Here is a 27,269-nt window from a genome sequence, read left to right on the forward strand (position 1 = left end):
CTTTTAGCTCCAGAGGGAAGTTATCACCAGGATGCTGATAATGTCCAGTTTTCATGCTCAGTAAGGTCATTCTGCTGCATTTGGATTCCACTTTCCCCCTGACCTTCATGGATCCCTCTAATCCACCCTGTTTGTCTGATTTTGTGTTCCGTCCCTCCCTGCTTGTTAAAGCAGAATTTCATAGTCCTGACTGATACTTGGGTACGTAACTCAGCTGAGTCTTGGCTTCAGTGGTTTCTTTTAACATGAGTTTTGTAAAGTAATTCTGTGCTGTTGTTACAAACTCCCAACCTTTGAGATCTCTGCCTCTCCCAAATGGGCCCCAAATCACTCAATAAGGCAGAAATGTCAGAAGTTCAATCCCACAAAGGGTTTTTTCATAAAATTTATCTTAAAATAACATTAAGGATTTTTTTGGGGTAAAATTAATATTAAAACGTCTTGAAGCAACCACATGAATTGCTATTATTCTGCATTTTCTTTGTTTTTCACATGTTTAACAGCTCTGATTTCCTAATTTGCAGTACAGGCTCATCTCCTAAACCCTGGACATTGGACAGCAATATTCCTGGTTCACTGAACAAATTTGAATTGTCATAGCACAGCAATTTTTTTGTTCTCCCTTTTTAGTATGTAATACAAGAAGGCAGATTAAAATGTTACCAAATCAAGAAGAACATTTTACTATTTGAAAACGAAGTATTTTTGAACTAATATTCCTTTTGTGATCATGTTTTAAGAGACCAGATTGTTGACTGATTGACTTTATTTATCTCTGCTAAAATAGGGCCTGTAGAACTTTATTTTTCTTTTCAGCCAGGCCTTCAAGGACTTACAAGATGGGTGCTTTAACATAATACAGAAGGATTTAATTAATTCTGATAAAAAACTGAAACACTCTGCAGATGACTGCTCTTAGTAAATTAGGGTATAAGCTGCTTTCAAAGATATCAATGAAAACTTTGCTATTGATATAAATTATATATTGTTGTGCAAGTGCTGATGATAATGCACTCTAGGAAAGGAATAAATATCACATAACATATTCTGGATATTTAATAAAGACTCCTTAAAACACAGCTACTCTTTGTAGCTTTGCTATTAAACCTTTCAGAGGAGGAGGATTTTCTGTGTGTAATTTAAAATAATTTGATCTGTGCTATCAGTGGCATTTCAGAGATCTTCCCCATTTTTCCTCCCCCATTTCAGCAGAAATATTTTGCAATAGCAATGGGAATTTAAGGGTGTCTTTTCTTTTTTTCACCCCAAGAATGTTGTTTAAATCGAGGGGTTTCGATTAAATTTACTTCATAATGTAGTGAATAAAGCCTGTGAAATGTGAAGATGAAACATCCTGCCTTTTAAAAGCAGAATTACAGTTTATTGTTGTTAAATGAGAACCAGCAGATGCTGTCAAAAGCAGTTCCTCCTTCCATCCTATTTTCCAGCCCAGACTCTTTGAAGCCAAATCCCTCCAGTGGGATGTGGAACAGCACCTTTGCAGCTGGAAGTGGAGGGGCTGCTCCTAACCTTGAATTATTTTCATCCTGAAGGCTTTGATAATTTTCCCTTTTAACACAAACCCGCCCTAAAGATGTGTGCTGGTATATTTTGATATTTCCTCTTTCTGTTTGTGTGGCTGATCGGTGATCTGCTGACCCAGATCCTGAACTGGGAATCCACTTGAAATTTGTTTTTTTCTGAGGGCTGTGTTTTACCTGCCATTGGTCTGTGCTGGTTTCCAGGTTGTTTATTCTGTTTATCTCTCACATGTTCTGCTGCCCTGCCCAGCTCTGTCCTGCAGGGCAGCGTGTGGGGCTCTGCCCTCAGTGGGATGTGACAAACATTAAATACCAGAAACTCCCTGGGCTGGATTTACAAGAACGTGCCAATATCTGTCACCTACGTTGGACAGTGTGTCCCCAGCCTGAACCAACAGAAAAATGCCAACACCACAGTGAGACATGGAGGGCATGAAGGAGGAGAAAAAGGACAAGGCACACCCAATTTCCTCCATCTTGTCCCCTTTGGACCCCTCATCTAGAATCCTAAAATTTTACTTTTGCACCCGTGCCACACTTAATTAATACTGGTATCAAACCCTCAGAGCTGGTAATTGATCCTGTAAGGTTGAAAACTCTTTTCCATGGGCAGAGATCCCAGCCAGTGTCTCTGGGGCTCTGTCCAGGGGGGTCCCAGGGCAGCCAGAGGGATGCTCTGATTCCCTCAGGGTTGCAGGGCTGTGAGCCCCGGCTGGAGCTGGAGCTGCAGCTCATCATCCACAGCCCCAGGCAGGGCATGCAGGGAGGAAAACTGGCTGAGAGCTGGATTTTGGCACATGAAATCCTCATGGAAGATGCTCCTGAGCTAAAAGCAGGGCAGGGAATGGGACAGGGGTCTGCTTGTACAGAACAAATCTGGTCCAGTCACCTGTGTGAGCAAAGCAGCTGCAGTGAGTGCAGGGGCAGAGCCTGAGGTGAGGATGTCTCTGTGATTTATGGAGTCCTGCTGCTGAAAATGGCACTTTAATAGTCTCAGCAGGAGTTCTTGTTGTTGTTTTGGTTGCTTTTTATGCTGCTATGAATATGAAAGCTTGGTGCCTGGCCAAGAGACAGCAAATAAATGTGAAAAAACCCCTCTCATTTGGAGACTCTGTTACTTCTCTCTTGGCCTACAGACAGCAGCGTTTAACCTTGCTTATACTGTAACTAAATTACAGTTTATTGAGCAAAGTGTAAAACCAAAGCAGGGAATTTTCACCAGTGAGAGAGACACCAGCAGCACAGATGTGTCACACTTCTATTGTGTTTTAATTAAGGTCCTGCTGGAAGCCTGGCTGAAAAGAAAAATTAAGTTTTACAGGCCCTATTTTAGTGGAGATAAACAAAGTTAATCAGTCAACAACCTGGTCTGTTAAAACATGATCACGAAAGGAATATTAGTTTCAAAATATTTCATTTGCAAATAGTAAAATATTTTGCATTACTGCTCTTAAAAGTACTGACAGCCAGTGATGGATTGGTGTAGAACAAGGTGTTTCAAGTTAGGATATAAAAAATATCTAATTTTACCTCAGTGGTTGCCTAGTATTGGATAGAAATGCTATGAGAATTGAGCTGAAATGATGCATGTTTATCCAATATACTTGGCTGGGTGTTATTCCAGGACCTTCAACCCCAGGAAAGGACTGGGATGGACTGGTTTGCTGTGGAGCACTCTCTGGATGCCCTGAGTGTTCACAATGGGAAACAAAAGCCAGCTCAAAGCAAGTTTTCTTTGTGCATTACCACATTCCTCACCAGCATTTGCTTAATAAAACCATTGGTTATCTCATTATCTGCTGTAGAGCTGGGTTGGGACAGCACCCACAGAACTGCCAGCCCCACAGCAGACCTGTGCTTTTATTCTCCATTTAATGATGACATCAAGAGCAAACTCCTGGCTCTCTGTGCCTTTTGCAAGTACATTTTTTCCTGAGTTGTTTCAGAGAGTGGCTTTGAGGACAATTTAAACACCAAGACAGCTTAAGACAGATGATAGGAGGCCAAAATGAGATTTTATTCTAATTTATTGGGGTTTTTTTAATGTAATGGGATATCTTAATATGTTTTCTATTCTCTTTCTGTTGTTTAGAAAAGCAAGACCAGCTTTGTATTTTCAGTTCGTAAGTACAATATTCATGTGTGCTATAGAGTTAACACTTTCCAGAGCTGCAGGAGGAGGGAGAAATAAAGACAATTAATTGGGAAGAGAATAAAACACATTTTAAATTTGGATTAAAATGAGATGAAGAGTCAGCTGGGAGAGTATTAGTACAGTTTTTTTTCCACATGACAGCAACAAGGGATGAGGAGTTTGGGTGGGGGCCAGAATGTCTGATGGGGCAGCAACAAAAACTGGAGTTGCAGCAGTGCAGGGAATAGAGAGTGGGCTGTCTGAGAGAGCTGATTTAAAAACTGATGAGAAATATTCTCTGCAAAGTTCCTGGTACAAGTTAGGAACTGTATTTGTGAAAGCACTGCTGATGTGGTGATGTTTTTCTTTGAAGGCAGAAATACTTCCCCAGCCTGGAGTATGAAATACTGGAAATATGGAATATGGAATATGAAATAAGAAATACTTTCACAGCCAAAAATTTGTGGATCTTGAGGAAATAGAGGGGTTTTGAGCAGGGAAGGAGGGAGATGTTCTTGGGAATTCAGAGTTTCCCTCTGGCTGCCCTGGCAGGTCTGGGACCCTGGCAGGGGTCAGGAACCCCCCTGGACAGAGCCCCCAGAGACACTGGCTGTGATCTCTGCCCATGGAAAAGAGTTTTCAATCTTACAGGATCAATTACCAGCTCTGAGGGTTTGATATCAGTAATAATTAGGTGTGGCATGGGTGCAAAAGTAAAATTTTAGGATTCTAGATGAGGGGTCCAAAGGGGACAAGCTGGAGGAAATTGGGTGTGTCTTGTCCTTTTTCTCCTTCTTCATGCCCTCCATGTCTCACTGTGGTGTTGGCATTTTTCTGTTGGTTCAGGCTGGGGACACACTGTCCAACGTAGGTGACAGATATTGGCACGTTCTTGTCAATCCAGCCCAGGGAGTTTCTGGTATTTAATGTTTGTCACATCCCACTGAGGGCAGAGCCCCACACGCTGCCCTGCAGGACAGAGCTGGGCAGGGCAGCAGAACATGTGAGAGATAAACAGAATAAACAACCTGGAAACCAGCACAGACCAATTGTGGCTTCTGCTTTGGCAGGGGGGCTGACAGACAGAGACTTTTACAATCTCAGAATCATCAATAGCTCAGATTCCGACAATGTTCAACACAAAGGGAAACGAACCAGGTGTGGAATTAGCACAGACAAACACAGGTGGTGACAATACTGATGGGCAGCTGACAAATGGGAGGCAGAGCTTTGGTCACCCAAAGGCTGTGGCAGGAGGTGAAAAGGAGCTTTTTGCTTTGATTTAGCCCAGAGGGTTTGAGCAGCAGTTTCTGGGTTATTGAAATCAGCCACCCCAGGTGAGGAGCTGCTCCCAGCAGGGCTCAGCTCTCCTTTGGGGAATTCTTGGCTTCAGTTTTCTTTACAACTCCTGGCAGCAGCCGTGAAACTTTGGGAGTGTTCATTGCTGCTCTGATGGATGCTGGAGTGAAAAGCCTCTGTACTCCAGAATTATCTTTCTGTATTCTAAGGTCTTCCAAATGACTCTTTAGGGTTTGATTGATGTTACTGCTTTTTATATTTGCCCAATAAAATATATTACACACACCCCCAAATGTTTTTATGTCACAGGTGTCTGCATTTCTCTGCACTGAGGTTTATTCCTTTCTCTGTGGGTATGGATCCTGATGCTTTAGATCCTGCAGAATGGAAAAATCATTCAGAAAGGTAATTTATTTTATTTATTATTATATATATATTTTTTTTTGTGGCTCCTTTATTGTAAGTACAAATGCTATTGATTTCTCTCACGTTCCAAAGATTTTTATTTCTTACAGAATCACAAAATACGCTGAGCTGGAAGGGACCCACAAGGTTCACCCATCTGTAGTTTTTTATCCATGCTAACTTTTAAGGAACTTGTAACTTAATAACTTATTTAATGGAGCATGAGACGTGAAAACATTGCACATTACAGATGTTTCTGATAAACAAATCCTGCATAAGACAGTGCTGCAAATAAATGCAGGGGGGGAAAGGGTGAGAACCTTGCCTTTAAGGAAGGATGAGAATTTTGCCTTTTGGAGGATGTGAATTTTGCCTTCAGGAGGATGAGAATTTTGCCTTTTGGAAGATGAGAATTTTGCCTTTTGGAAGATGAGAATTTTGCCTTTTGGAGGATGAGAATTTTGTCTTTAGAAGGATGAGGACTTTGCCTTTAGGAGGATGAGAATTTTGCCTTTAGGAGGATGAGAATTTTGCCTTTTGGAAGATGAGAATTTTGCCTTTGGGAGGATGAGATTTTTGCCTTTGGGAGAATGAGAATTTTGCCTTTTGGAGGATGAGGACTTTTCCTGCTGGGGTTGGACATTTTTTGCCTTTGCTGTTTGAACTGAGCTGCTGATGCCAGGGCTGCACAGGGAGCTGGCACAGATCAGTGTGCTCTGCAATAACAGTTTGGTTTATTTGGTTTATTTGGTGTGTTTGGTGTGTTTGGTGTGTTTGGTGTGTTTGGTGTGTTTGGTGTGTTTGGTGTGTTTGGTGTGTTTGGTGTGTTTGGTGTGTTTGGTGTGTTTGGTTTGTTTGGTTTGTTAGATTTGGTTGGTTTGGTTTGTTTGGTGTGGTTGGTTTGGTTTGGTTGGTTTGGTTGATTTGGTTGGTTTGTTAGGTTTGTTTGGAGGTGTTTCACGTGGCACTGCCCTGGCTCAGTGTCCCTCTGTGCATTTGGGCACTGTCACTGTTGGGTTTCACCCGTGGTCACAATGTCACCACCAACTCAACACCCAGCAAATCCACCCTGAGCCCTTGGACACCTTTTTTATTACAATATTCCAACCCTGGCCAGGTCAGTGGGAGTTTTGTTGCAGCCAGGAGTGAAATATTTTCCATTTTTTGGCCTTTACCTTTAAGGCAGAAAATCAGGGGAGCCAATGTTAGCTGGCAGGGCTGTGCTGGGCCAGTTCCAGCCCTCCCTGCTGGGGTGGGTGCAGATATTATGATGAAAATTTGCTCCAAACAGATGCAGAACTAATTTTTAATTCATACTAATTCTAATTAAAAAAAAATAAAATAATAGGAATTTTTGCATCCATAGCAATCAAACCAGATCTTAAAATCTGGTTTAAATCAAGCCAGATTGTCTTTCAGAAAGTGTTGTTAATATGTCTGTGACATATAAAAGAATTATTTATACTTAACTTAGCAGTTAATGATCTAATAACACATTAAGAATACATTTGAAAGGTATTTTTGTCATGAGAGAAGTGGCTAAGTTACCCTTTAGCATAAAGGGAATGAATGCAGAACAGAGTGAGTCAGGGAGAGTAAATAATGAGAGGGTTTTGTAGAATGCAAGAGGATTTTTGTTGCTCATTGGCTAAAAGATTCAGGATTGCTCTGTTTTGTTTCAGTGCAGTTCAGCTCACAGCAAAAACTCCTGGATTTCTTGCAATGGTTTCAAAATAACTCACAAGAATTATTGCAAGTTATTTTGCAATAATAACTTGCAAAATAACTTGCAATAATTATTTTTCAGTTATTAGTTATTAACTATGAGTTAAAATGGTTATTTTTCGGTTATAACTGAAAAACAATTTTTTTTTTTTTATGGTCACTCCATTCACATCCTTTGTAAACAGAAACTTTGTAAGGAAACCTAGAAATGTTTTAATGGAGTTCAGGTAATATTTGAGATACTGACACCTGTAGAGCTTGAGTTTTTTGATTATGAAAGGACATTTATTTCAAAACGATATTTTAAAGAGTCAGCTGCAAGTTTTGACATCCCAGCTCCCGAGGGGTGGGGCTGTTTTCCCAGTTTGGGAATTGAGAATATTTCCTTGCCAGCCTGACTCTCAGACTTCCCAAAAATACTCAAAATCCAAGGCTTTCCTCACCTTATCACTGGAATTGCATCTTCCACCCTGCCCTCAATTTTATAAAATCTTTTCTTCCCTAAAGATCTCCAAAGCCAAATTTTATCTCTTTTCACATTCCACACAGATTTTTTTTCCTAATTTATGTATTTCCTCATTATATTCATGCTTATCAATAGCCCCATTTTGTTTTCAGAATCTTTCTTTTTATATCTTTCTTACATCCAGATTTATTGGAAGTAGATTAATCAGAAACAAAAGTGTTCCTTGGGTTCTAAAGTCACTTAACTTATAATAACTAATAATAACTAACTTAACTAATACATCTTGCCTAATTAAATGCCTCCATATGGAGTTTTGCAGTCCTCACTTTTGGTGTTTGTAAAGCTGTGAGTTATATTTTACATATTACAGGAATTTTCCTTTTCTAGAGGCTGGAAATTCAGTATTTGTGGTTGAGCAGTTATTTGTTAATTAAGCAGCAATTAAGAATATATAATATAACCCAAATATGTTTATTTTGTCCATATTTTTAAAATATGTATTTAGTTATTACTTTATTATATTTATTTTATAGATAAACATATTTTTAAAGAAAATAGAAGAAGAGAAGGGAGCTTCTGAAGTGTTATTTCAAATGTTTGGGTTTTTTTCTTTGTTTTTTTTTTTTTGGGTTTTTTTTTGTTTTGTTTTTTTTTTTTTCTTTTTGTTTCCTACATTTTCTTGCTTTGTGGCTCCAACTACACGTATGTATATTTTTATATTTTATATTTGTATTTACTTTTATCTTTAGATCTATACAGCAGCCCAAAGCCTGCCTGTAGCATCTTGGATTTGATGAAAAGAAATTTCAGAGTTTACTGAATTTCTTTTCCCTATCAATCTTTTTATACTGTGCACAGAAAGATTTACAGTGAAAAATAGTCTGCACTACAGCTGACTGCTCAGTATGGAAACCATAAAGCCCTTCAATAAAATAACTTTAGATACAATTCCTCCACGAAATAGTGAATTGCAAAGTTGGTTCTGTTACTTAAATACAGATGCAAAATAATTTCTGTGTAGTTTGTTCTCCAAGTGCTATATCAAATAATAACATAATTTATTGTATGTCCAAAATTCATCTTCTCATATATGAAAGTACTTCCATAAAACAAATATAAATATAAATATAAATATAAATATAAATATAAATATAAATATAAATATAAATATAAATATAAATATAAATATAAATATAAATATAAATACAATCAAATAAATAAATAAATAAATAAATATATATACACACAGATATAAATTTTTTAGGAAAAAGACCCATCAACAAACCACATCCTGTTGTTACAGAATTGTGGCAGCCCCATATTCAGCTGCTTTGGTCTCCAAAGCTGATAAATAAATTGATAAGGACAATAATTCTGATATTCCAGGAGCTCCAATGTTGCCTCCTAATGGATTCCAGTATTATGGAAGTGCAAAATTAATGTGGCACGCTCCTCAGATTTGTCAAGCACTTTAAATCTGGGGGGGATTGAATTGCTGAATAATTGCTGTAAATGTATATTTCAGAGGTAAAATGTAAAGTTAGATAAAATTTGTTCTCACAATAAACTCTTGACAACTCCAGAACCACTTGTACCAAACCAGTATTTTCTATGTGCTTGAATAATTTACTTTATAGCCAAATAATTCCCAAGTCTGTTTGCCTTTCTTTTGAATTAAACACAAAATTCTGGTAAAATTCAGAGTTTGGTTATAAAAGCTCCACACTTTGGCTGTTTTCCTGCAGAAAAATGCATTTTCTGGGGAAATGTAGTGATTTTTCCAAGGAAAATTTGTCACTAGGTGGCAGGATCAGACTGTATTAGTGCATTGCTGAGGATTTATCCACTTCTTTCCAGCCCCTAAATGCCCCTTTGATTATACCCAGCATTCAAAAGCATCAAAATGTTACAACAAATTCTAAAAAATTACAATAAATTCTAAAAAACTACAATAAATTCTAATAAATGCAATGCTTTCTAATGAGTTGTTTTTTTTTTTTTTTTTAATAGCAGCTATACCATGACGGACTCCAGAATCACTGAATTATTTCATTAATATTCACTTTGAGATAAAACCTGCTCATTTTTGATAGAGTATTAGAAGTATTTTCCCACTCAAATTTGTAATGATGTGTAAATAAAAACATGCTGATCTAATATTCAGATACTGCTTTACCCATATGTGAAAATAAGGTATTTTTTGGTGCAAATGGTCTCTTTTTTTGGCTCTAAATGCCATTTTTCCTTTGAGAGCCCCCAGTTCCCAGCCCCAGTTAAAGATGTTACAAATCAGATTTTTTTTCCTGTGTTGGCCAATTTGAAATCTCTCTGGTTGGGGATGTGGGTAAAACTGGAAAAACTGCTGTAATTGGCATTTTCATTCTGCTCTCCATTAATTCCATCAAAACAATCCTGGTGTTCCAGGAATATTTTGGTGCCTGGGTTTGACAGATGGAGCAGCCAGGCAGAACCTCAGGAGATTTTCTTTTAAGGGATAAAGCAAATGTATGGGAAAAAATTAGAGAGACATCTCTGATCATTTTCTGTGTGCTGAAATCTCTGGGATATTTGAAGAAACTATTTAAATGTCATTTTCAAGAATTTAAATCTCATTTTTAGGGATGTGCTACAGGTGGTGAGCCAAGAGTGTCCTACAGACATGGATTAAAATCCCCAGCCCTAAAGGATCCCTCAGCCCTAAAGTTATCCCTGTGTTCCCTACCAGAAAATAGCCCGGATTTTAAATTATAATGAAATTACTAATTCAAGCCTTCCTTATATAGGTTTAAATAAAACAAAAAGGCTTAAGAAATGTGTCTGAACAGGCATGAGGGAAATAATATAATTTTACTTTAACATTCAGGTTAAGTAATATGGACTAAAGTTATTCTGTAGATCAAATTATAAAATTCTCTAGAGTGCTCCCTGACATAATTCTAAAAAGAATGAATAAAACGTTATTGATTTTTTAAAAATGATTTTTAAAATAATTCTTTCCTCAGCCATCTGCTGGTTGTCCAAGGTAAGCAGGTGCAGAAGCAAGTCTGGATTTTATGTGGATTGAGGAAGAACATGGTTATGATCCCAGGTTTCTATCAGTGGAAGTCTAGACGTGCATGTTCTTAGAATATTTTAGTGAGACTATATTTGCATTTCTTTTCAGGTGTCTGAGTCATAGGTCAGTGAATATTTTGCCTTGAATATGTTTTTAAGAACTTTGGAAGTTGTGAAAAATGGGTGCTGCAGGTGCCCAGTGGGATGAGATCAATTATAGGAAGAGCTCAGCCCCCAGAGTGATTTCTGGCAGTGGGGGATGCTCAGCAACCAGAAGAATGTGAGTATCATTAACAATGAAAATTATAAATGCATTTTTTCCCCCAAAAAATAGACATTCTTAGGCTTGAATAGCATCTGCTTGAAAACAGCCAACTCGTTCTCAAGTTTTCAGGAGTTTTATGCATTTTTTTAGGTCCACCTGCAATGACTTCAGGAATTAGTTTTTTTACCAGGAGCCTTTTTCATTGAATCTCCAAGCTGGAATTGCAGATTTTCCTACAGTGGAGGAGAGCCCTTCTAAAATGTGAGTATTTGTACAGATGATTTAAATTGGTGGTGTTGTATGGAATATTTAAGACTTAGATAAAATAAAGAAAGCTTAAGTAGCTTAACTTATTTTGAAGCAGAACTTGCAAAGCTGAGATTTACTTCTTCATGCATTTGGTGCAAACCTTCATCTTCACAAGTAATCAGAGCTTGGTTAAAATGATGTTTTGGTTGAGAACTATTGGGGTGTTGCTCAGACCATCCCGGGCAGCTCCTCACCTCTGCCATAACCTAAAATTGGATTTTCTTTACAAATTGTTGCTGATGGCTGAAGTGGGACAAGTGCACTGAAGGTAAATGACTGCAGAGATGAATCACCCCTGTTCCAGAGGCTCCCCTTGTTTCTGCTGGGTTTTATTACTTCACTCTCTGCTTTACACTCGAGGGCTCAGGTGTCTGCACCAGTTTTTGCCCCCTCTTTGGACACCTTTTAACTGCATTTGAGCTCTTATATCTCACACCAGCACAAATCAAAAATGCCTTTAATAGGCATTTTGAAATGCCTGTTTCAAATAGTTTAATATTTTGGCTGTAGGTATCTCATATATCCATATATGAATGGTGTGTGGATCTGTGTAAATCTACACATGGAATAAATAGGAAAAGAAGGATCCTTTCAGGTTCAAGCCTGACATAACTTCTTGCACCAACTGGACTTTGTTACAGTTGATGTCTGATTAACACTCAAAATATTTTACCTCTGGTTTTTCAAGTCATGTCTGCACATTATAAACAACAAGGCAGAATAGGTTTCTAATTTGTATTCAGCTGGAAAAATGTTCTATAAATCAGAAGAGAAGTTTGCTCTCCCCCTTTGGTGAAGTACAAGAGAATTCTGTTTCAATGAAGCATGCAATTTTAATCAATTGTACCCTAAGAAAAGAAGACAAACAGCTGCTGCTGGTTAATTGGTGAATGTCTCCACCAATGGACTCATCATTTATTCACTGTCTTCAATGCTGAAAATAAAGGTGTTAGCACCCTGCAGCAGGACTGCCTGCACATTTGGGACTGAGCAGCTCAGACTGTACGTGGAGAATTTATTCCAAGAGACAAAGATGTGACCTTCATCCTCTCAGCTTCATTGTTTTCATCTAATAATCACATTTCCTGTGGAAGGTCAGATCTCTTGTGTGAAACCAAGGGAAAAACAAATTGAATCCCTCTGGCTGAAAGATTTGTTTCTTGTTAGGAATTCCACCAGGCTCTGGAGATTTCCCCACTCTGGCAGAGGTTCTGGGGGTGAACCCCAGGTTCCGGGGGCTCCAGCCTTTGGCTCAGGATGGATCCAGCTCTGGGTCTGGCTCAGTTGAGTTTTGGAGCTTCTCCATGCTCCAGTTCGTTTCCCTCCATGGTAAAATAAATTGTTTTCTTGCACCAAGTCAGAATTTCCCACCATCCAGGGTGATTTCCACCTGGCCATCCACTGTGCCCCTGGGGGAAGAGTCTCTCCATCATCCCTTTCCTTCCTCTCCTCCAGAACTCTCATTATTTCTATTTATTTTCCACAACCTCTCTGTTACTTTCATTTACAGCTCCACTTTTGGGTTGGGATTTTGCCCTTGTCCCTCTTTTCTGACTGATCATTTGCAGTGGAGTTGCAAACTTTTCCAGGGAAATACAGAAGTGAAATACAAAACTTCAACTTGACACGGGTTGGTGTGATTTATTCTCCTTTCCTCCCTTTTCTCTCCAGTCTTGTTCCCTCCTGTATCCCCTTTTCTTTTATCCTCCTTGTAAGTATTTTTTTTTGCAGCAGCTGTGCTCAGTTGTTCTCTTCTAATCTTTTGTTTTGCCCTTGCCTCTAGGTTTGTTCTTTGTATTTTGGATTTGCAGTTTGTTTCTTTGAGCCTTCCTTGTCCTCGTTTCCCCTCTCCATCCATGGTGTGGCTGTCTGGGGATTCTTCACATCATCCTGGGACTGTTCCAGTGCTGGGTGTTTACCTGAAAAATATTTCCTTTGGGTTGATATTGGCTTAATATTTCCTTTATCTGGCTGATAAACAACTATAAAGATGTAACATATGAACATTATACATTTACAAGATGTAAAATCCAAACAACAGCTCTGTGTTTTGTTTTTTGGGGTTTTTTTTTGTTGTTTGTTTGTTTTTAGTAAAAATAAGTTAAAATTCAAGTTAAAATAAGTTAAATAAGTTAAAATTTGTCTACTCAAAGGATACAAACACTTAATTTGATCCTTTTCTCTTTCCTTTAGAAGGTATTTTTAAGACAGGCTCTGCTGCCATTTCTAAGTCTCTGAAGAAGGCCATATCTGAAATATTTGATTGTAATAATGATATCAGATCTTGTAGAACTTTGAATAATCTCTCATATTAAACAGCAAATTGAGAATTTGGGTTCTTGAAGTAATACAGTAAAACTAAATATCAGAGAATTGTATTATTATACATGGAGATTAATCTTCTACAGCAGTGGCTTAATGCTGTGAAACTAAAATGAATGTTCCAACTATTTTTTTGTAAAAAATGCTTTTTGCTTTGCTTTCCATAGGAGAAGCAATGAATGGAGAACAATTCCATTGGCTGTTACAATGCAGAGGCATTTTTTAAAAATAGTTCAAGGAGGGTAAGGAAATGTTCTGGTCTGAAAGAACAGATTTAGAAGTGCTAAATAGCTTTATTATTTTGTTTAAATGTTTTAATAATGCTGTTACACGATGTTCAGTAAATTTCATTTACATTATAATTGCTATTACAAAGTTAAAATACCATCAATGAGATGCTATTGTGCTTCCAAAATTCAATTATCAGTTTATCTTCTTTTATATCAGGCTTAGCTGTTGTGTTTGCAAATTCTAGATAAAACTCACTCTGCAGGCATCCATAGAGAGCTAAAAGGGAGAGAATAAAGGAAGTGGAATAACAGGTATACTGAGAATTTATTTTTATGTGATACAAAAGGCCATACAAACTTATTTAAAGAGAGGAGACTTTGTTTTTGCGTGTTCTTTATGTCCTTCTGAAGGTCTGTAGGGACTTGGCTCTACCCAATAATGATATTTTCTCCTTTCACTAATCCATGCATGTATTCTTAGATTTGCAAAGAAAGAAATCAAAGAGAATTATTATCTTTATTTAAACCAGTCTGTCCCGAGCTGAATTCTTTCAGTCTTCCCCTTAACTGCCAGGTAATCAGCAGGCACTTTCCCAGTGTCAGACCTCTCCCCTTCATGTGAATTTTGTGAAGAAAACCCATTTCTCTGTATTCAAAAGCAAAGATTCACTGTACCTCACTGTACCCTCTGCTCTGCATCCTACTGATTATCTCCCCTTGGAGCTGGAGGTGGAATTGTGCCATTTTCACTGAAAATCCAAACTGTAGTCAAATGCCAGCCTCTGTTTGTTGGAGGTCAGGTTTTAAGTCCCTTTTCCTGAAGGATTAAAGAGCTGCAGTTAAGCAGCTCTGGCAGGTGAGTTCAGTGTGCAGCAGCTCTGCTTAAAGCAGAATGCTGAAGGGAAAGTGGCTCTGAATTCAATCACCCTGCATTAGGCACTGCTTCTCCTCTTCAGAAGTGAAGGAAGTTTCTGCAGACCATCCCAATAATGACACTTTGCTCCCAGGGTTCTCCAGTGGGTAATTATTGTAAATGCAGGTGAACCCAATGGGAAGAAATAAGGATGTCTGACTCAATTCAGAAAGCTGAATGATTTCTTTATTATAACTATGTTAAAATACATTAATATATTATATAAAAAGGAAGATACTAAAACTTCATACTACTTTCTCTGACTCTATTTCTAACTCTAACACAACTCGTGACCCTCTCTGAGAGCCCAGCCCCAGGTGGGTTGGATTGGATTGGGTTGGGTTGGATTGGATTGGGTTTGGTTGGGTTGGATTGGATTGGGTTGGGTTGGATTGGGTTGGGTTGGATTGGATTGGGTTGGATTGGATTGGATTGGATTGGATTGGATTGGATTGGATTGGGTTGGGTTGGGTTGGATTGGATTGGATTGGGTTGGGTTGGATTGGGTTGGATTGGATTGGGTTGGATTGGATTGGATTGGATTGGGTTGGGTTGGGTTGGATTGGGTTGGATTGGATTGGGTTGGGTTGGGTTGGATTGGATTGGATTGGATTGGGTTGGGTTGGGTTGGATTGGATTGGCCATCAGGCTCAAACAATCCTCACCAGAATCCAACCAAGCAATCACCCCAGTAAACAATTCTCCAAACCCATTCCACATGGGAAAAACAAGGAGCAGAAATAGAAATGGTTTTCTCTTTCATTTTTCTCTGTGCACCTCTACGAAAATTCCTGAGAGGGAGAGAAATGTGCTTGCCACAGGTAATTATGTCTTTAATTTCTAGGCTGTCACCAAACCTCCATCCTGGCAGCCCAGGGGTCCCAGAAGCTCAGCACAAGGTTTCTTTTGGGATTGACAGAATCACAGGGATCCCAGAGCCTCAGGACAAGGCTTCTTTTGGGACTCAGCAGCTCCTCTCCTGGAGCTGTAAATCCATAAAAAGCCCCGAGTGCTGATTGCTGCTGTGGCAATCACCCAGCTCAGGGTGGAGGGGAATTTGATAAAATTGTTGTTGGCCTCCAGCATTCCATGCTGAACACTTGAATTCCCCCTGAACATTTTCCTTAACTCTCTTGGCTCTTTCTTTCTCAGGCTCTGGTCATCCTCAGAAGTTATTTCTCTGAGCTATAACTTGGAATTTCTCTGTTGGAATTTTGTCCTGTTTGCTGGGACAGCCACACAATTTCAGTAGTTCTTCCCCTTGGAGCATCCACGTGTTTATCTATCAAATTCTGATCTGATAAACAAATTCAAATTCTTCTCTGATTCTTTTATTCTTTGATAAACAAATCAGCAAATTCTTCTGCTGATTTTCCCAGTATTTTGGGAACCAGTGCTGGTTTTCCTGGGCAGTTTGGAGCCCCCCATGCAGCTCTGCTGTCCTGCCTGGAAATTTGGTGATTTGTGGAGAAGGGAATGGTGTGTCCTCCTTTCTTTCATGGCTTGCCCATCATTCTGGGACTCCTTAATGTATTCCAAGAACCTGTGAGGTCACTGGTGAACTTTTCCTTATGTCTATATTGTCTCAAAATGTGTGAGATTTCTTCTGCATTTCTCAAAGTAGTGGATTTTATGATTGTCTGTCTTTGCTTTAAAAAAAAACCCCAAGTTTTGTGTTGTGTTTTCATCTCTGTCAGAGTAGAAATTTGAAACCAAGGATCCAAGGTTTGAAACCCTGCTTTGAGCTGAATTTGCTTCATTTACATTTTTACAACAGATTTAGTAAATATATTGATGTGGTATTAAATTATTAACTCCGTGATGGGGTAAAGCAGTAAAATATTGTGTTTTGAGTGGCATTATACTTTGCTATTTCCAAGCAAGGTTTGAATGTGAGTTTAACCAGAGTGTCACTGGCACATTTCCATGGGGGTTGTGCTTGCTGGTGGGATCAAATAGATCCCAGTATTTTGAAAAGCACTGTGATAAATATATTTATCTAAATAATTTCTCATTGAAAAGTGGAAAAAAATACAAATCCCATAGTTGGAACTTGGTTTTGATGTGATTGAGTGTTATTTGGCCAAGCATTGCATTGAAGACTCATTAACTGAGACACTCCTACAGTTTTGTTAATTGTAACCTCTGAGAGATAAATACAGGTAATTAATCACCTCAGATTTGGGCCTGACTGTAATGCAAAGAACCAAACAAAGAGAACTGCCTCAGGACAAACAGGTTTTCTACACAGCAGAGGGAGATTTTTGGAGTAGCTATTCACCTAGCAGGGGCAAAATTCTCATTGCACTGAGGACTCTGTGCTAACTTTTTGAAAGGCATAAAATAATATGGTTGGTTGCAACAGCAGGAGGCTGGACTTGGTAATCTGGAAGATGTTTTAAGTCCTGCATTCATAAATTTTAATATGCTGGTGGAAGGTGTCCCTGACTGTGGCATAGGTTTGGAACTAGATGATCTTTAATGTCCCTTCAAACCCCAACCATTCTGTGATTCTGTGATATATAGGTATATAACTATATATAAAAGATGTAAAATGCAATATGATGTGACAGATGCTGTGGTACCACCCTGAGGGACAAGAGATTCATATTGACAGAGGATGTCAGCTGAAAATCAGCACAGTGAGCTGATCTTTTAATTCTTTTCGTTTAAGTAAAATGTAAAAGAAATATCCTGATGAGCTTTTTCTTTAGATGGAAGATTATATAGGTGGAAGATATTATAGGGTTCTTTCCTGGTATTTTTATTTTGTTTTATTTATTAATTACCAAATCCTTGTATCTTTTTTTATTTCCCATTTCTGGTTACGGTTTGGAGAACCAGAGGGATTTTAGACTAAATGAGGAAGTGAATCAGCCGGGAGCCACTGGATGCACGGAGCATCTGAGGCACAGGAGTCAACAAAAAGGGAGGAAGGATGAGAATGCAAAACACATTTAACACTTGTTAAAGTTCTAAAGCTGACTCTGTCTGCTCCTACAGGTGCTGGAAGTCCCCTGACAAGCTGACAGCAGACATGAGCTCAGGCAGGAGAGGTTTTTGGCTGGGTGTGAGAAAAAGCCCTTCCCCAGGAGGGTTCCCATGCCCAGCAGCAGAGCAGGGGGCACAGAGAGGTTCTGCCTCCCCTCCATCCCTCAGCACCCAGCTCTGACCTGGAGAAATCCCTGATTTTCCAGGGATTCAGAGCTGCCCCTGCTTGGAGCAGGAACTGGAGCCCTCCCTGCTGCTTTTGTGATGCTGTGATGAGGCAGGAGCAGGATTCACCGAAGGAAAGGTGCAGAGAGAAGATCTCTCCCTTTGTGCTGGAGGTGATGGATAATTAGGGAGCTGCTGGAAGCTCTCCCAGGGCACAGCTCAGCAGGGTTACAGCAAGGCAAGAGCTCTCAGGAGGCACACTGCCCTTCAGCAACACCTCTAGGGAGTAAAATCAGCTGAAAGACCTTTGGATTTTAAGTGAGAAAAGGGTGTTTTAAGGATTTACCCAAAGGGAAAGAAATATTTAAGGAAGATGTAAGAGATGTAAGTCCAGGTCCTTTAGATTTCAGTAATTTCCAGCCTTGTGCCAGGATGGGAATTGGGGATTCAGCAGGAGGAAGAGCAACATTTGGAGTAAAAGATGTGTGTAATGACATCCTTTCCATGGGCTAATGGACAGTGAGGGCAGTAGGAGGATTGGGATTGGGATGTGGATTTCTCAGTGTTTGTTTCTGTGCCTGTCTGCCTCTTACCCTCCTCTGACGTGAGGCAGAGGTTTCAGAGAGCTCTTAGGAGTGCATCAAGGGTTTAAAACATATTTATGGTGTTATTCCTTGTCTCCAAGAGGTCAAATATTTTCAGATGTTTCCCACGTTAGAGCTGGGTTACCACTGGCACATTCTTGCTCAGAATTTCACCTGGCATTGAACATTTAATTGATATTTTTTTATTATTAATACTGATAATGATGTCATTGTTTTGTAGCACATTAATTTCCTTTTCTTCTGCACTTTTAATGATGATGTTGGCTGCTTTTGCTGGTCACCTGGATATGAATAAGTACCTGAGCTCACCAGGTGCTTCCTGGGAAGGCAAAGACCTGGGAGGTCACACAAGTTTTCAGGGCTGCAGGTGGAGGACAAGGTCCTGCCCTAGCCTGGTGATTGATGGTGCTGGAATGAAAGAGTTTCATCCCTACACTTTGCAGAGAAGGCAGCATTGTCCCAAAAGTGAGCAGGTTAATTTTTATCCTCATGTCAATTCTGCCCTGATGCATTCCTGAATCCTTTGGGCTCTTAATGGAAACCCATTTGCCCAAAAGCATGATGGCAATGGGTTTATAAAAGTGGAGAATTGGGTAATTCTGGCTGGAAAACTGAGCAGTGGCTAAAACCCTGCTGATATCATAGCAATAACTGGAATAATCTCTAAGCTTTAGGGCAGTGAAGCTTCCATGGTAGTGGTTGTGCAATTAGAACTCCTCTCTACCTTTCCTTCAAAGGGAGCAGAGTGGCAGAAAATTAGGAGTTGATACAGGCTATAATAGGGAGCTTTCCTTGCTTATAATCCACATTTTTAATCAAACTACAACATTCAGTTTCATTTGCAGGTTACCATGAAACAGGAGACGGGCATGATTGCCTGGGTTTGGTTTCACAACAGGCACGGATGCGTGTTAGCAAACAAAATTGGATATATTTAGTAATGGCTGAATAAATATTAGCAAATGGGTGGTATAATTAAACCAACGGGGTTGCAGCTGATAAGCTCAGATCAAGACTGCTGGGTGGCTGAGTGAGAAGCTGAAGATTCAGAGATAAGAACTGATGGATCTAGTGTCATCCTAATTGAGGAGAGGGGAGCACCTAAAGCATGGAGAAATGAAATTAATGACCTGTAAAACAAGCTGAGATTAAAAAAAAAATAAATCAGCTTGATGGAGGCTCCTGAAGGAGTGCAAGGGACCAGAGAGGGCTGGGCATGTGTTGGATAAACTGCAGTTTTTTCTAATGTTTTTTTATTAAAGATGCTCAGGATAACGTGCAATAATAGAATGGGACTTAAACCTTTAAGTAACGCTTAAAACTTGTGGGATAAAATTTAGTTTTGCACTTATTTTATGGAACTGAGGGTGTCTTTTTCCTCTCCCCTCACAGATCCCCTGTTCCCAGTGCTGCCTTGTTTGGGAGGTGTGAGTAGTGATGGAATTCTGGGTTTATGGTGAATGGGTTCCCTTAGGGGAGGGAGAAATGCTGCTTTGGAAGAGGGAAGGAGGATGAAAACCGTGGAATGGAGGTTTGGCAGCAAAGAATCAGCTCTGGGGAGCAGGATGGAGCACGATTATTCTCACTTATTTGGTCTTGCTGTCCCAGCCATCAGGAGGTTCCAGAGTTTCTGTCTTAAATAAATTCTGCTGGATGTTTGTTACTCCAGGAATTCCACAGCTAAAGTGTTTGAAATGATATAATTTTTATTATTTAATGTGTGTGCATTGCTGTACAGTATAGCCTGCTGTCCATGCTTATGGAGTGATAACTTTAAAAGAGAAAAATCAGAAAAGTTATTTACTGGGACCTTCAGTTGTCTGGGAGGCATTGCTGGGGGAAACACCTCCTGAGAGGTGAAATTTAGAAAAATTCCTGTTCAGCAGTCACTGCTGAGAGACTTTTCCCTTGAATTTTTTCATGTTCTTTCCAGACTGTGTCAGGAAAATCCACAAATGTCAGAAGAAGACAGAGGAGTCCTGTAACTTTATTTAAGATTAATTTAAGGGCTCCTCCTCTTACATCTCAAATTGTCTTTACAAACCCCAGTTATTATTAACTCAACCCTGTTGAACAACCTGGAACATTTGAAACACACCCTCCTGACTTTCCCAAGTGTGGTCCCTGCACCAGACATGGCAGATAAATATTGAGAATAAAGCAGAATTAGCTCATAATCACCAGGGGTTCTTGTCCATGGCTACTGATGGCCAAGGTCTGCCAGCCTCTTGTTCCAGCTGAGAATTCCAAATTTCTGAGTGGGATGGGTGTGTCCGTCTGTCCTGGCTGCTGTTCCTGTGCTCCTGCCTGGGTTGATGGACAGCAAAGTCCAGAGGCAGTGGCTGTGTGCTGCCTTTGCAATTGTAATTTTTGGGGAATTGTCATCATTGGCTGAAGTGGTGAAAGGAGAAGTGAATAAGATAAAAATTCCAGCAGTAACCAGCCCTCCTGTTGGAAAAACTAACAACAAAAACAAAAAAAAGGCATTGGTACAGCCCTGGGAAACTTCAGTAGTGGGGAGGATGGAAACAGTGAGTGCTGAGGTGGTGCCACCTCACAGAATGGAGAAAATCTCAGGTTATTTCAATAGTGGAGAAAAGTCAAAGCTGTGGGAGAAGAGAAATCCAAGTGGGAACATCCTGACTGTGTAATTCATCTATTCCAATCAATCCATTTAACTGTCTTTCCTGTTATTTATGGTGCTGCTCCTGGAGATTTATAGTCCTCGTCTGAGATTGCAAAGCTTCATCACAGAAACCAGACACAAAAAAGGGGTAAAAAAAAAAAAAAAAAAGATTCTCTGGAGAGGTGTTTATAAAATCTTCCTCTGTAAACAACTTTAGGTTTGGGATTTAGATAAAATCACTGGCTGGGAGAGCCACAAAGACACAAGAGCACAAAAGGGATGTGACAAAAGGAAGGAAGGGCAGGAAAACAATCCAAAAGTGAGAAAAAGGGAAAATGTGAAGAGAGATTTTACTGGATGTGGAAGGGCCAAGACTGTAGAGAGTTTCTTGAAAGGAACTGAATAGGAAATTTGATTTTTTAGGGGCAGAGAGTGCTCTGGGGCTGCTAAAGCAGAGACCCCTGAGCCCAGCCACTTTCCCCTCTGGCTGAGGGGAAGGACAGCCCTGCTTGATGCTGGAAATTTCAGCTCCAGGAAGTTTAAAACATAAAAATAATATTAAAGCCATTGCCTTGTAGTTTGTTATGACTTACTGAATCCTTACTGAATGTTGGAATTCTATAAAATCTCCCTGTTGTCTTAAATCCACACAATTCTCTGTCTTCAGAGCTGTTATTTTGGTTTAATTTTGGTTAGTAATTACAGGTAATAGCTTGAAGGTAACTGGAGAGGAAGGGATAGTGCCCAAATCACATTTTTAGGGGAAAAAAAAATTTCTACAAACTGAAAGTATTCATTGAATGAATAGATTTTTTCCTACATTCTAATGCACTCCAAAATTATGCTTGTGATAAAAAAGGAATTTGATGAATTTTCTCATAGTCCCTGACCTATATTTAAATTTAAATATGTCTATACCCTGTAAATATGTATATTTAAATATGCAATCTTTGTGGCAAATATATATTGATATATTTTAGCTTTTGGAATTTAGTAATTTACAGTTTTAACAGTAAAATAATCTGGTATATTTGGTAAATAAAAGCAAGTGATATATGATAAATACAGAAATGATCTGAGGTCTTTTCAGATCTGTTCCTGAAAGTTCTGGTTTGGGGGTTTAAAAAGTAGTTTTAGAGGTCTTGATATCGAGTAACATCAAGATTGCAAAGTAAACCACTGAGGAGTGCAAAATTCACATTGCTTTAAAAAAATTAGAAAAAATTCAGTCCTTTCCTGCAAAGGCAGCATAATCTAAGATCTGGTACATACAAAAGGCAACCTGTCGGAGAGAACTTTTAATATTTGCTGTGGGTTCTGGGAGCAGTGAGAACATACAGGCAGAAAGATGCCATTCTCTCCCACATTCCTTCTTTAAGGGAAGAATTTTTTTCCCCAATATCCAATCTGAACATCCTCTGCTGCAACTTGAGGTAATTTCTTCTCCTCCTGTCCCTTGTTTTTTGTCCCCTCCTGGCAGGAGCTGTGCAGAGCCACAAGGTCCCCCCGATCCTCCTTTTCTCCAGGCTGAGCCCCTTCCCCAATTGTTCCTTCCATTAAAAACAATAAATTTAAATGTATAATAATTAAGAAGTAGAGCAGAAAAATGTATTGCTCACCTCTACAGATACAGGTGGTCTTATCTTATACACTGCTTAAAATAAAAGAGGGTCGTGGAAATGAAAAGTATCTTTTGTCATGATGATGATGATGATGATGATGATGATGTTGGATATTAAATTCCTGAGTGAACTGAATCCCAAGAGTTGTAAATGCTCAATGTGCTCTAGGGTTCAATTTCTCTTATAAATGTTGTGTGAAAAGGGCAGCTGCCTGTAATTTATGGGGAATATTTATGTGTGGTCTCGTTCTGTGGAAGGATGGTCTCTGTGCAGAACGAGTTCACAAAATGATGTTTTGCAGAGTGAGATAAAGAATGAATTTGTTTACTCTTACATGGTAATTTACAGTTAAATTGGAAACTGCTGTTATTTGATTGGAAGTTAATAAAAGAGAATATTGCCTACTCAAATGATCAGAAGAAACCAGAATTGAAACAAAGGAGAAAGCTCTGAATCTTTCTACTCTGAGCTTTTGAAAAGGCTTTTAAAATATTCCATGAAATTAAAAGGAGATAAATCTTGCTACCCTGATAATTGCTAGCTTTTACCAACAATCTGGGAATACTAAACCCAAGGGACTTGATGGGGAGAGAGATGGTAAATATGCAATTTTCCTTTTGTTTACTGCCTATTTATTCATTTTCTTTGGTGTTTTGTACTTTCTGTTCTATTGATTAGCATCAAGGCATCTTTAGGGAGAGCACTCTGTTCCTGCCTTCCCTCTGGGAAGGGAGCCTGGCTGGAGCAGCATTCCAGAGGGGGAGGCTGGAGTAGGGCTGTGGGAAAACACAGAAAGGAAGAATCAGCACCAAAAAATCTCTCCCACCAAGATAAACTGAGACCCATAAAATACCGAGGATTTAAAGGTTGGTGTAACTTTAATAATTAAAGGTGATTTAGAAAAGGTGATTTGCTGAGCAGGGAGGTGGAGGAATTTATTAGGACAGGGCTGAATTTATTAGGACAGGACTGAATTTATTAGGACAGGGCTTGTGCAAGGAGCACACCTTGGATTTCACACCCTGGTGTATCCCACAGGAATTTATTACTACACTGCCCTTACAGATGTAAAACAACTCACCTGCTTTCCACGGTGGAATTTTCCATGCCATCTGCATTTCTAATCATGAAGGCACTAATTAGGTGTGAAAACACCTCAAACCAGCTACTACTGACAAAATTCCCCAAAAGAGGAGAAGGATTTGATGGATCATTTGGTGTCATCCCTTGTTGTCAGGTGGTGTTTGTTGTCCCATTCCACCCCAAGCTACAGGTCCTTTTCTGCTTATAGAATTTTGCAGCTGATAATAAATATAAATATAAATATAAATATAAATATAAATATAAATATAAATATAAATATAAATATAAATATAAATATAAATATGTTGGTTTAGTTGAGGCATTAAGGCATGGGATAGACTTGATGATCTTTAAGATCTCTTCCAACCTAGTCATTCTGTGAATTCTGTGAAATACAAAGATAAAAAATTATAAAATTTGCAAATTGCTGACTGAAAGGATTCCATGTTTCATGGCTGTTACCTACATTGCGCCCACATTTGCTATGAAAAAAAATCACCCTGTAGTATTCAGTAAGAACTTTTTTTGGTGTCAAGTAATGGTATTAGTTTTTATAGGATCTTTGTGTTTTGTTGCCTTTGTTCCAGATAGAGAATTGGGATTTTTTTTTTCCCCAGACATCTAGAAATCTCAAAGTTTAGCCATGTCTTAGATGGAAAGTCTGGTAGATAACATGTTCTAAACTGCAGGACTAAATTCTATGTCACCTGTGCTTGTTTTAGTAGGAATAGTTAAGAAATTTGACATGGTGTGGGTGAGGCAGCTGCTTGCAGTGACAGGGACACAAGTGGGTGCCCTGTGTGGATATTTCTATTTTCTATACCTTTAAGCCTGCCTAGGTTGGCTATGTTTAATTTTATACACGTGCCAAGTCTTACCTAAGCTGCTCCTGTTAAATTCAGAACTCCTGGTGCTGACAAGAGACACTTTTTAGTCATTTCATGTCACCTTTCACTACCCACAGCTTCACCTGATGGCTCTCAGCAGTTTGCAGAAGAACTCTGATAAAATAGAAGCATTTAAAAAGCAAACTGAGATCACGTGGCTGCTTCAAATGGAGGTACTGTGGCAGGCACATCCTTCTCTCTCTCAGGATTTTTCATAGAGGAGCACAGAGAGAAGAAAGAGAAAACAATTTCTATTTCTGCTCCTTGTTTTTCCTATGTGGAATGTGTTTGGAGAATTGTTTATCTGGGGTGATTGCTTGGTTGGATTCTGGTGAGGATTGTTTGAGCCTGATGGCCAATCCAACCCAATCCAACCCAATCCAACCCAATCCAATGCAATCCAATCCAATCCAATCCAATCCAATCCAATCCAATCCAATCCAACCCAACCCAATCCACCCACCTGGGGCTGGGCTCTCAGAGTCACGAGTTGTGAGTTAGATATGGTATTTAGTAGAAGTAATTATGTAATTTTAGTATCTCCTTTAAATAGTATATTAGTGTATTATAGTATATTATAGTAAAAAAATCATTCAGCTTTCTGAACTGCAGTCAGACATCAGCATTTCTTCCCACAGGGTTCACCTGCTTTTACAATAGAGATACCCCCTACTGTAGATACAAAAAACTAGTGTTTGCAATAAAGAAATATGTAAAGAACATATAAAGCATCATTTTGGTTCCCCCAGCATTGCTGGGATGTTTACATCCTTCTGTTGTGAATCTCACACACAAAGCCCTGCTGCTGCCCTTGGAGATGCTTTAAGAATTGAAATACATTTGTGAAGCTTTTCCTTTGCTATTGAGCACCAAACTAAGCTGGGGTCGATTTTGGTTTGTTCAGCCTCTCAATAAACATGAAGGTTATGTTGCTGTGAGGGGGAATAACTGGGAAAATGAAATACAGTGACACTTCTTGAAGCCAGATATGAGTTTCTATCAATGCTTTTATTTTTGCTTAAGGAAACAAAAACAACAAGCAATGAGGAAACCATTAAAGGTGATAATCCCTTCTTCCTCTGCTTCAGCTGATAATTAGAAATTGTTGTTTTTACAGGTGAAACTGTGTAACTGTGTTCAGCAGTGCTACCGAGAAGGCACAGAAGAGATCAGGTGTAATCACAGAGCAGAGATGAACTTCTTCTTTTTTTTTTTTTTTTTTTTGGATAATCCACAGTCTATGTATTCAAATACACATTTTGATTTGGGAATTAAGAAACCCGGAGCAACGTTGTAGAAGTTTAATACAAAACAGTAGTAAATATGCAAAATACAGGTGATAAGCAGAGCGGTGAGGCAAAAAGAAATAATATAAAAGTTGATTCTTAAAATGTAATTCTTTGTAATTCTTGGCTTCCCCCCAGCCCTGGGTGTAATGCACTGCCAGTCTAATCAGGACAACAATGAGATGGTGGAATTTAATTACCAAGGCATCAAAAAGGAGATGGCACAGGGAGGCCTGATAGCTGCATTAATCTGTATCAACCAGGTTGTGTTTGAGGAAAATGAGGTTAAAAACACCACAGCTTTGTGATATACAGTACTTCTTCAGTGAGAGGACTTCTCCCAGGTGGATACATCCTTTCAGCACAGAGATGTCTGGGAGATCTCAAACAGCAACATGAAAATTGAGATTACAGTACAGCTGCAAACACAGAGTGAGCCCTTGGTTAAACACAGGTTACACCTTGGGTGCAGATATCAGGCATTTCACTGAGTTCCAGGAGAGATTTTGTCTTTTCACCCTGCCATATTTATTCAAAAGTTGGGTAAGAACCATTGAGATGGAGCTGTTTACACATTTCATTGATCTGCATCAGCACTCCTTAAAGAATAGATCAAAACTAAGAAATCTACATAGGACCAACAGAGCAGAATTATTCAAGTTCAGTGAAATATTACAAAAAAAAAAAAAAAAGGTTTCCTTTTTAGGAAAACTCAGCTATGGTAAAAATATCTACTACAGTGCACTGCACTGTAATAAATATTCAACATAAATTAATAATTTACAAGTACCTGAGCAAGTATACAGAGCACCATAGCACAGCACAGCACCAAAGGCAGTAGCTCAGAATTCTTAAAAATAATGCTGTTTTAAACATTAAAAATTCTAAGTATTGTCATAAAAATGAACTCCAGCTGGAGTTGAAAGATAGTGCAAACTTCTGTCTTCACTTTTTAAAATAAAGGTGTCAGGCTCTCTACTCATTTCACATCCATAGTGCTGCTGGACCTGGATACCTGTGATGGATGTCTGGGAGCAGGTCTGTTGGAAAGAAAGAAAACAGCAAATTGTTATTTAATCTCCATTGCTTTGGCTGCTCATCAGTTTTTTACCTGATCAAAAATGTCAGTAATTTTGCAGAATTCCAGGTGGTCTCCAAAAGCTGAAATGTTGTTGCTTTCAGAATATCTGTCTAGAGTGGACAGACAGGAGTTTAATCAAAGTTTCTTTGTGCAGTGTTTTGGCTAAAATATAGGAGACTATATTGATTCTAATTTTAATGTTTCTGAGCACTTAAGTGCTTTACTGGTAGAATTCTTGTAGCTTAAAATACCAGTTTTAT

General features: G+C 39.0%; 1 protein-coding gene and 1 long non-coding RNA gene across 5 annotated transcripts in view; one reads left to right on the forward strand and one right to left on the reverse strand.

The window, feature by feature from the left end:
• Positions 1–4,671: 4,671 nt before the first annotated feature.
• LOC146767094 (uncharacterized) lies at positions 4,672–25,904 on the forward strand. 2 transcript variants are annotated; one of them, XR_014956198.1, is made up of 6 exons: positions 4,672–5,379; positions 10,734–10,904; positions 11,040–11,150; positions 12,709–12,828; positions 13,688–13,762; positions 25,760–25,904. It is a non-coding gene; the product is annotated as an uncharacterized LOC146767094 (long non-coding RNA). The 2 variants fall into 2 exon arrangements; XR_014956197.1 differs by lacking the exons at positions 4,672–5,379; positions 10,734–10,904; positions 11,040–11,150; positions 12,709–12,828; positions 13,688–13,762 and adding exons at positions 19,001–23,538; positions 24,720–24,815 and having other exon boundaries at positions 25,760–25,856.
• ADAM12 (ADAM metallopeptidase domain 12) overlaps positions 25,632–27,269 on the reverse strand; it is a 181,692-nt gene continuing 180,054 nt past the window's right edge. For all 3 annotated transcript variants that reach the window (XM_085582973.1, XM_085582974.1, XM_021526349.4), the window contains one exon: positions 25,632–26,968. In XM_085582973.1, coding sequence (XP_085439099.1) covers positions 26,908–26,968 — 61 coding nt within the window. In that variant the 3' untranslated portion in view covers positions 25,632–26,907. The remainder of the gene's footprint in view (positions 26,969–27,269) is intronic.

The sequence above is a fragment of the Lonchura striata genome, chromosome 6 (assembly GCF_050655825.1).
Source record: "Lonchura striata isolate lonStrDom1 chromosome 6, ASM5065582v1, whole genome shotgun sequence".
Classification (NCBI taxonomy): Eukaryota; Metazoa; Chordata; class Aves; order Passeriformes; family Estrildidae; genus Lonchura; species Lonchura striata.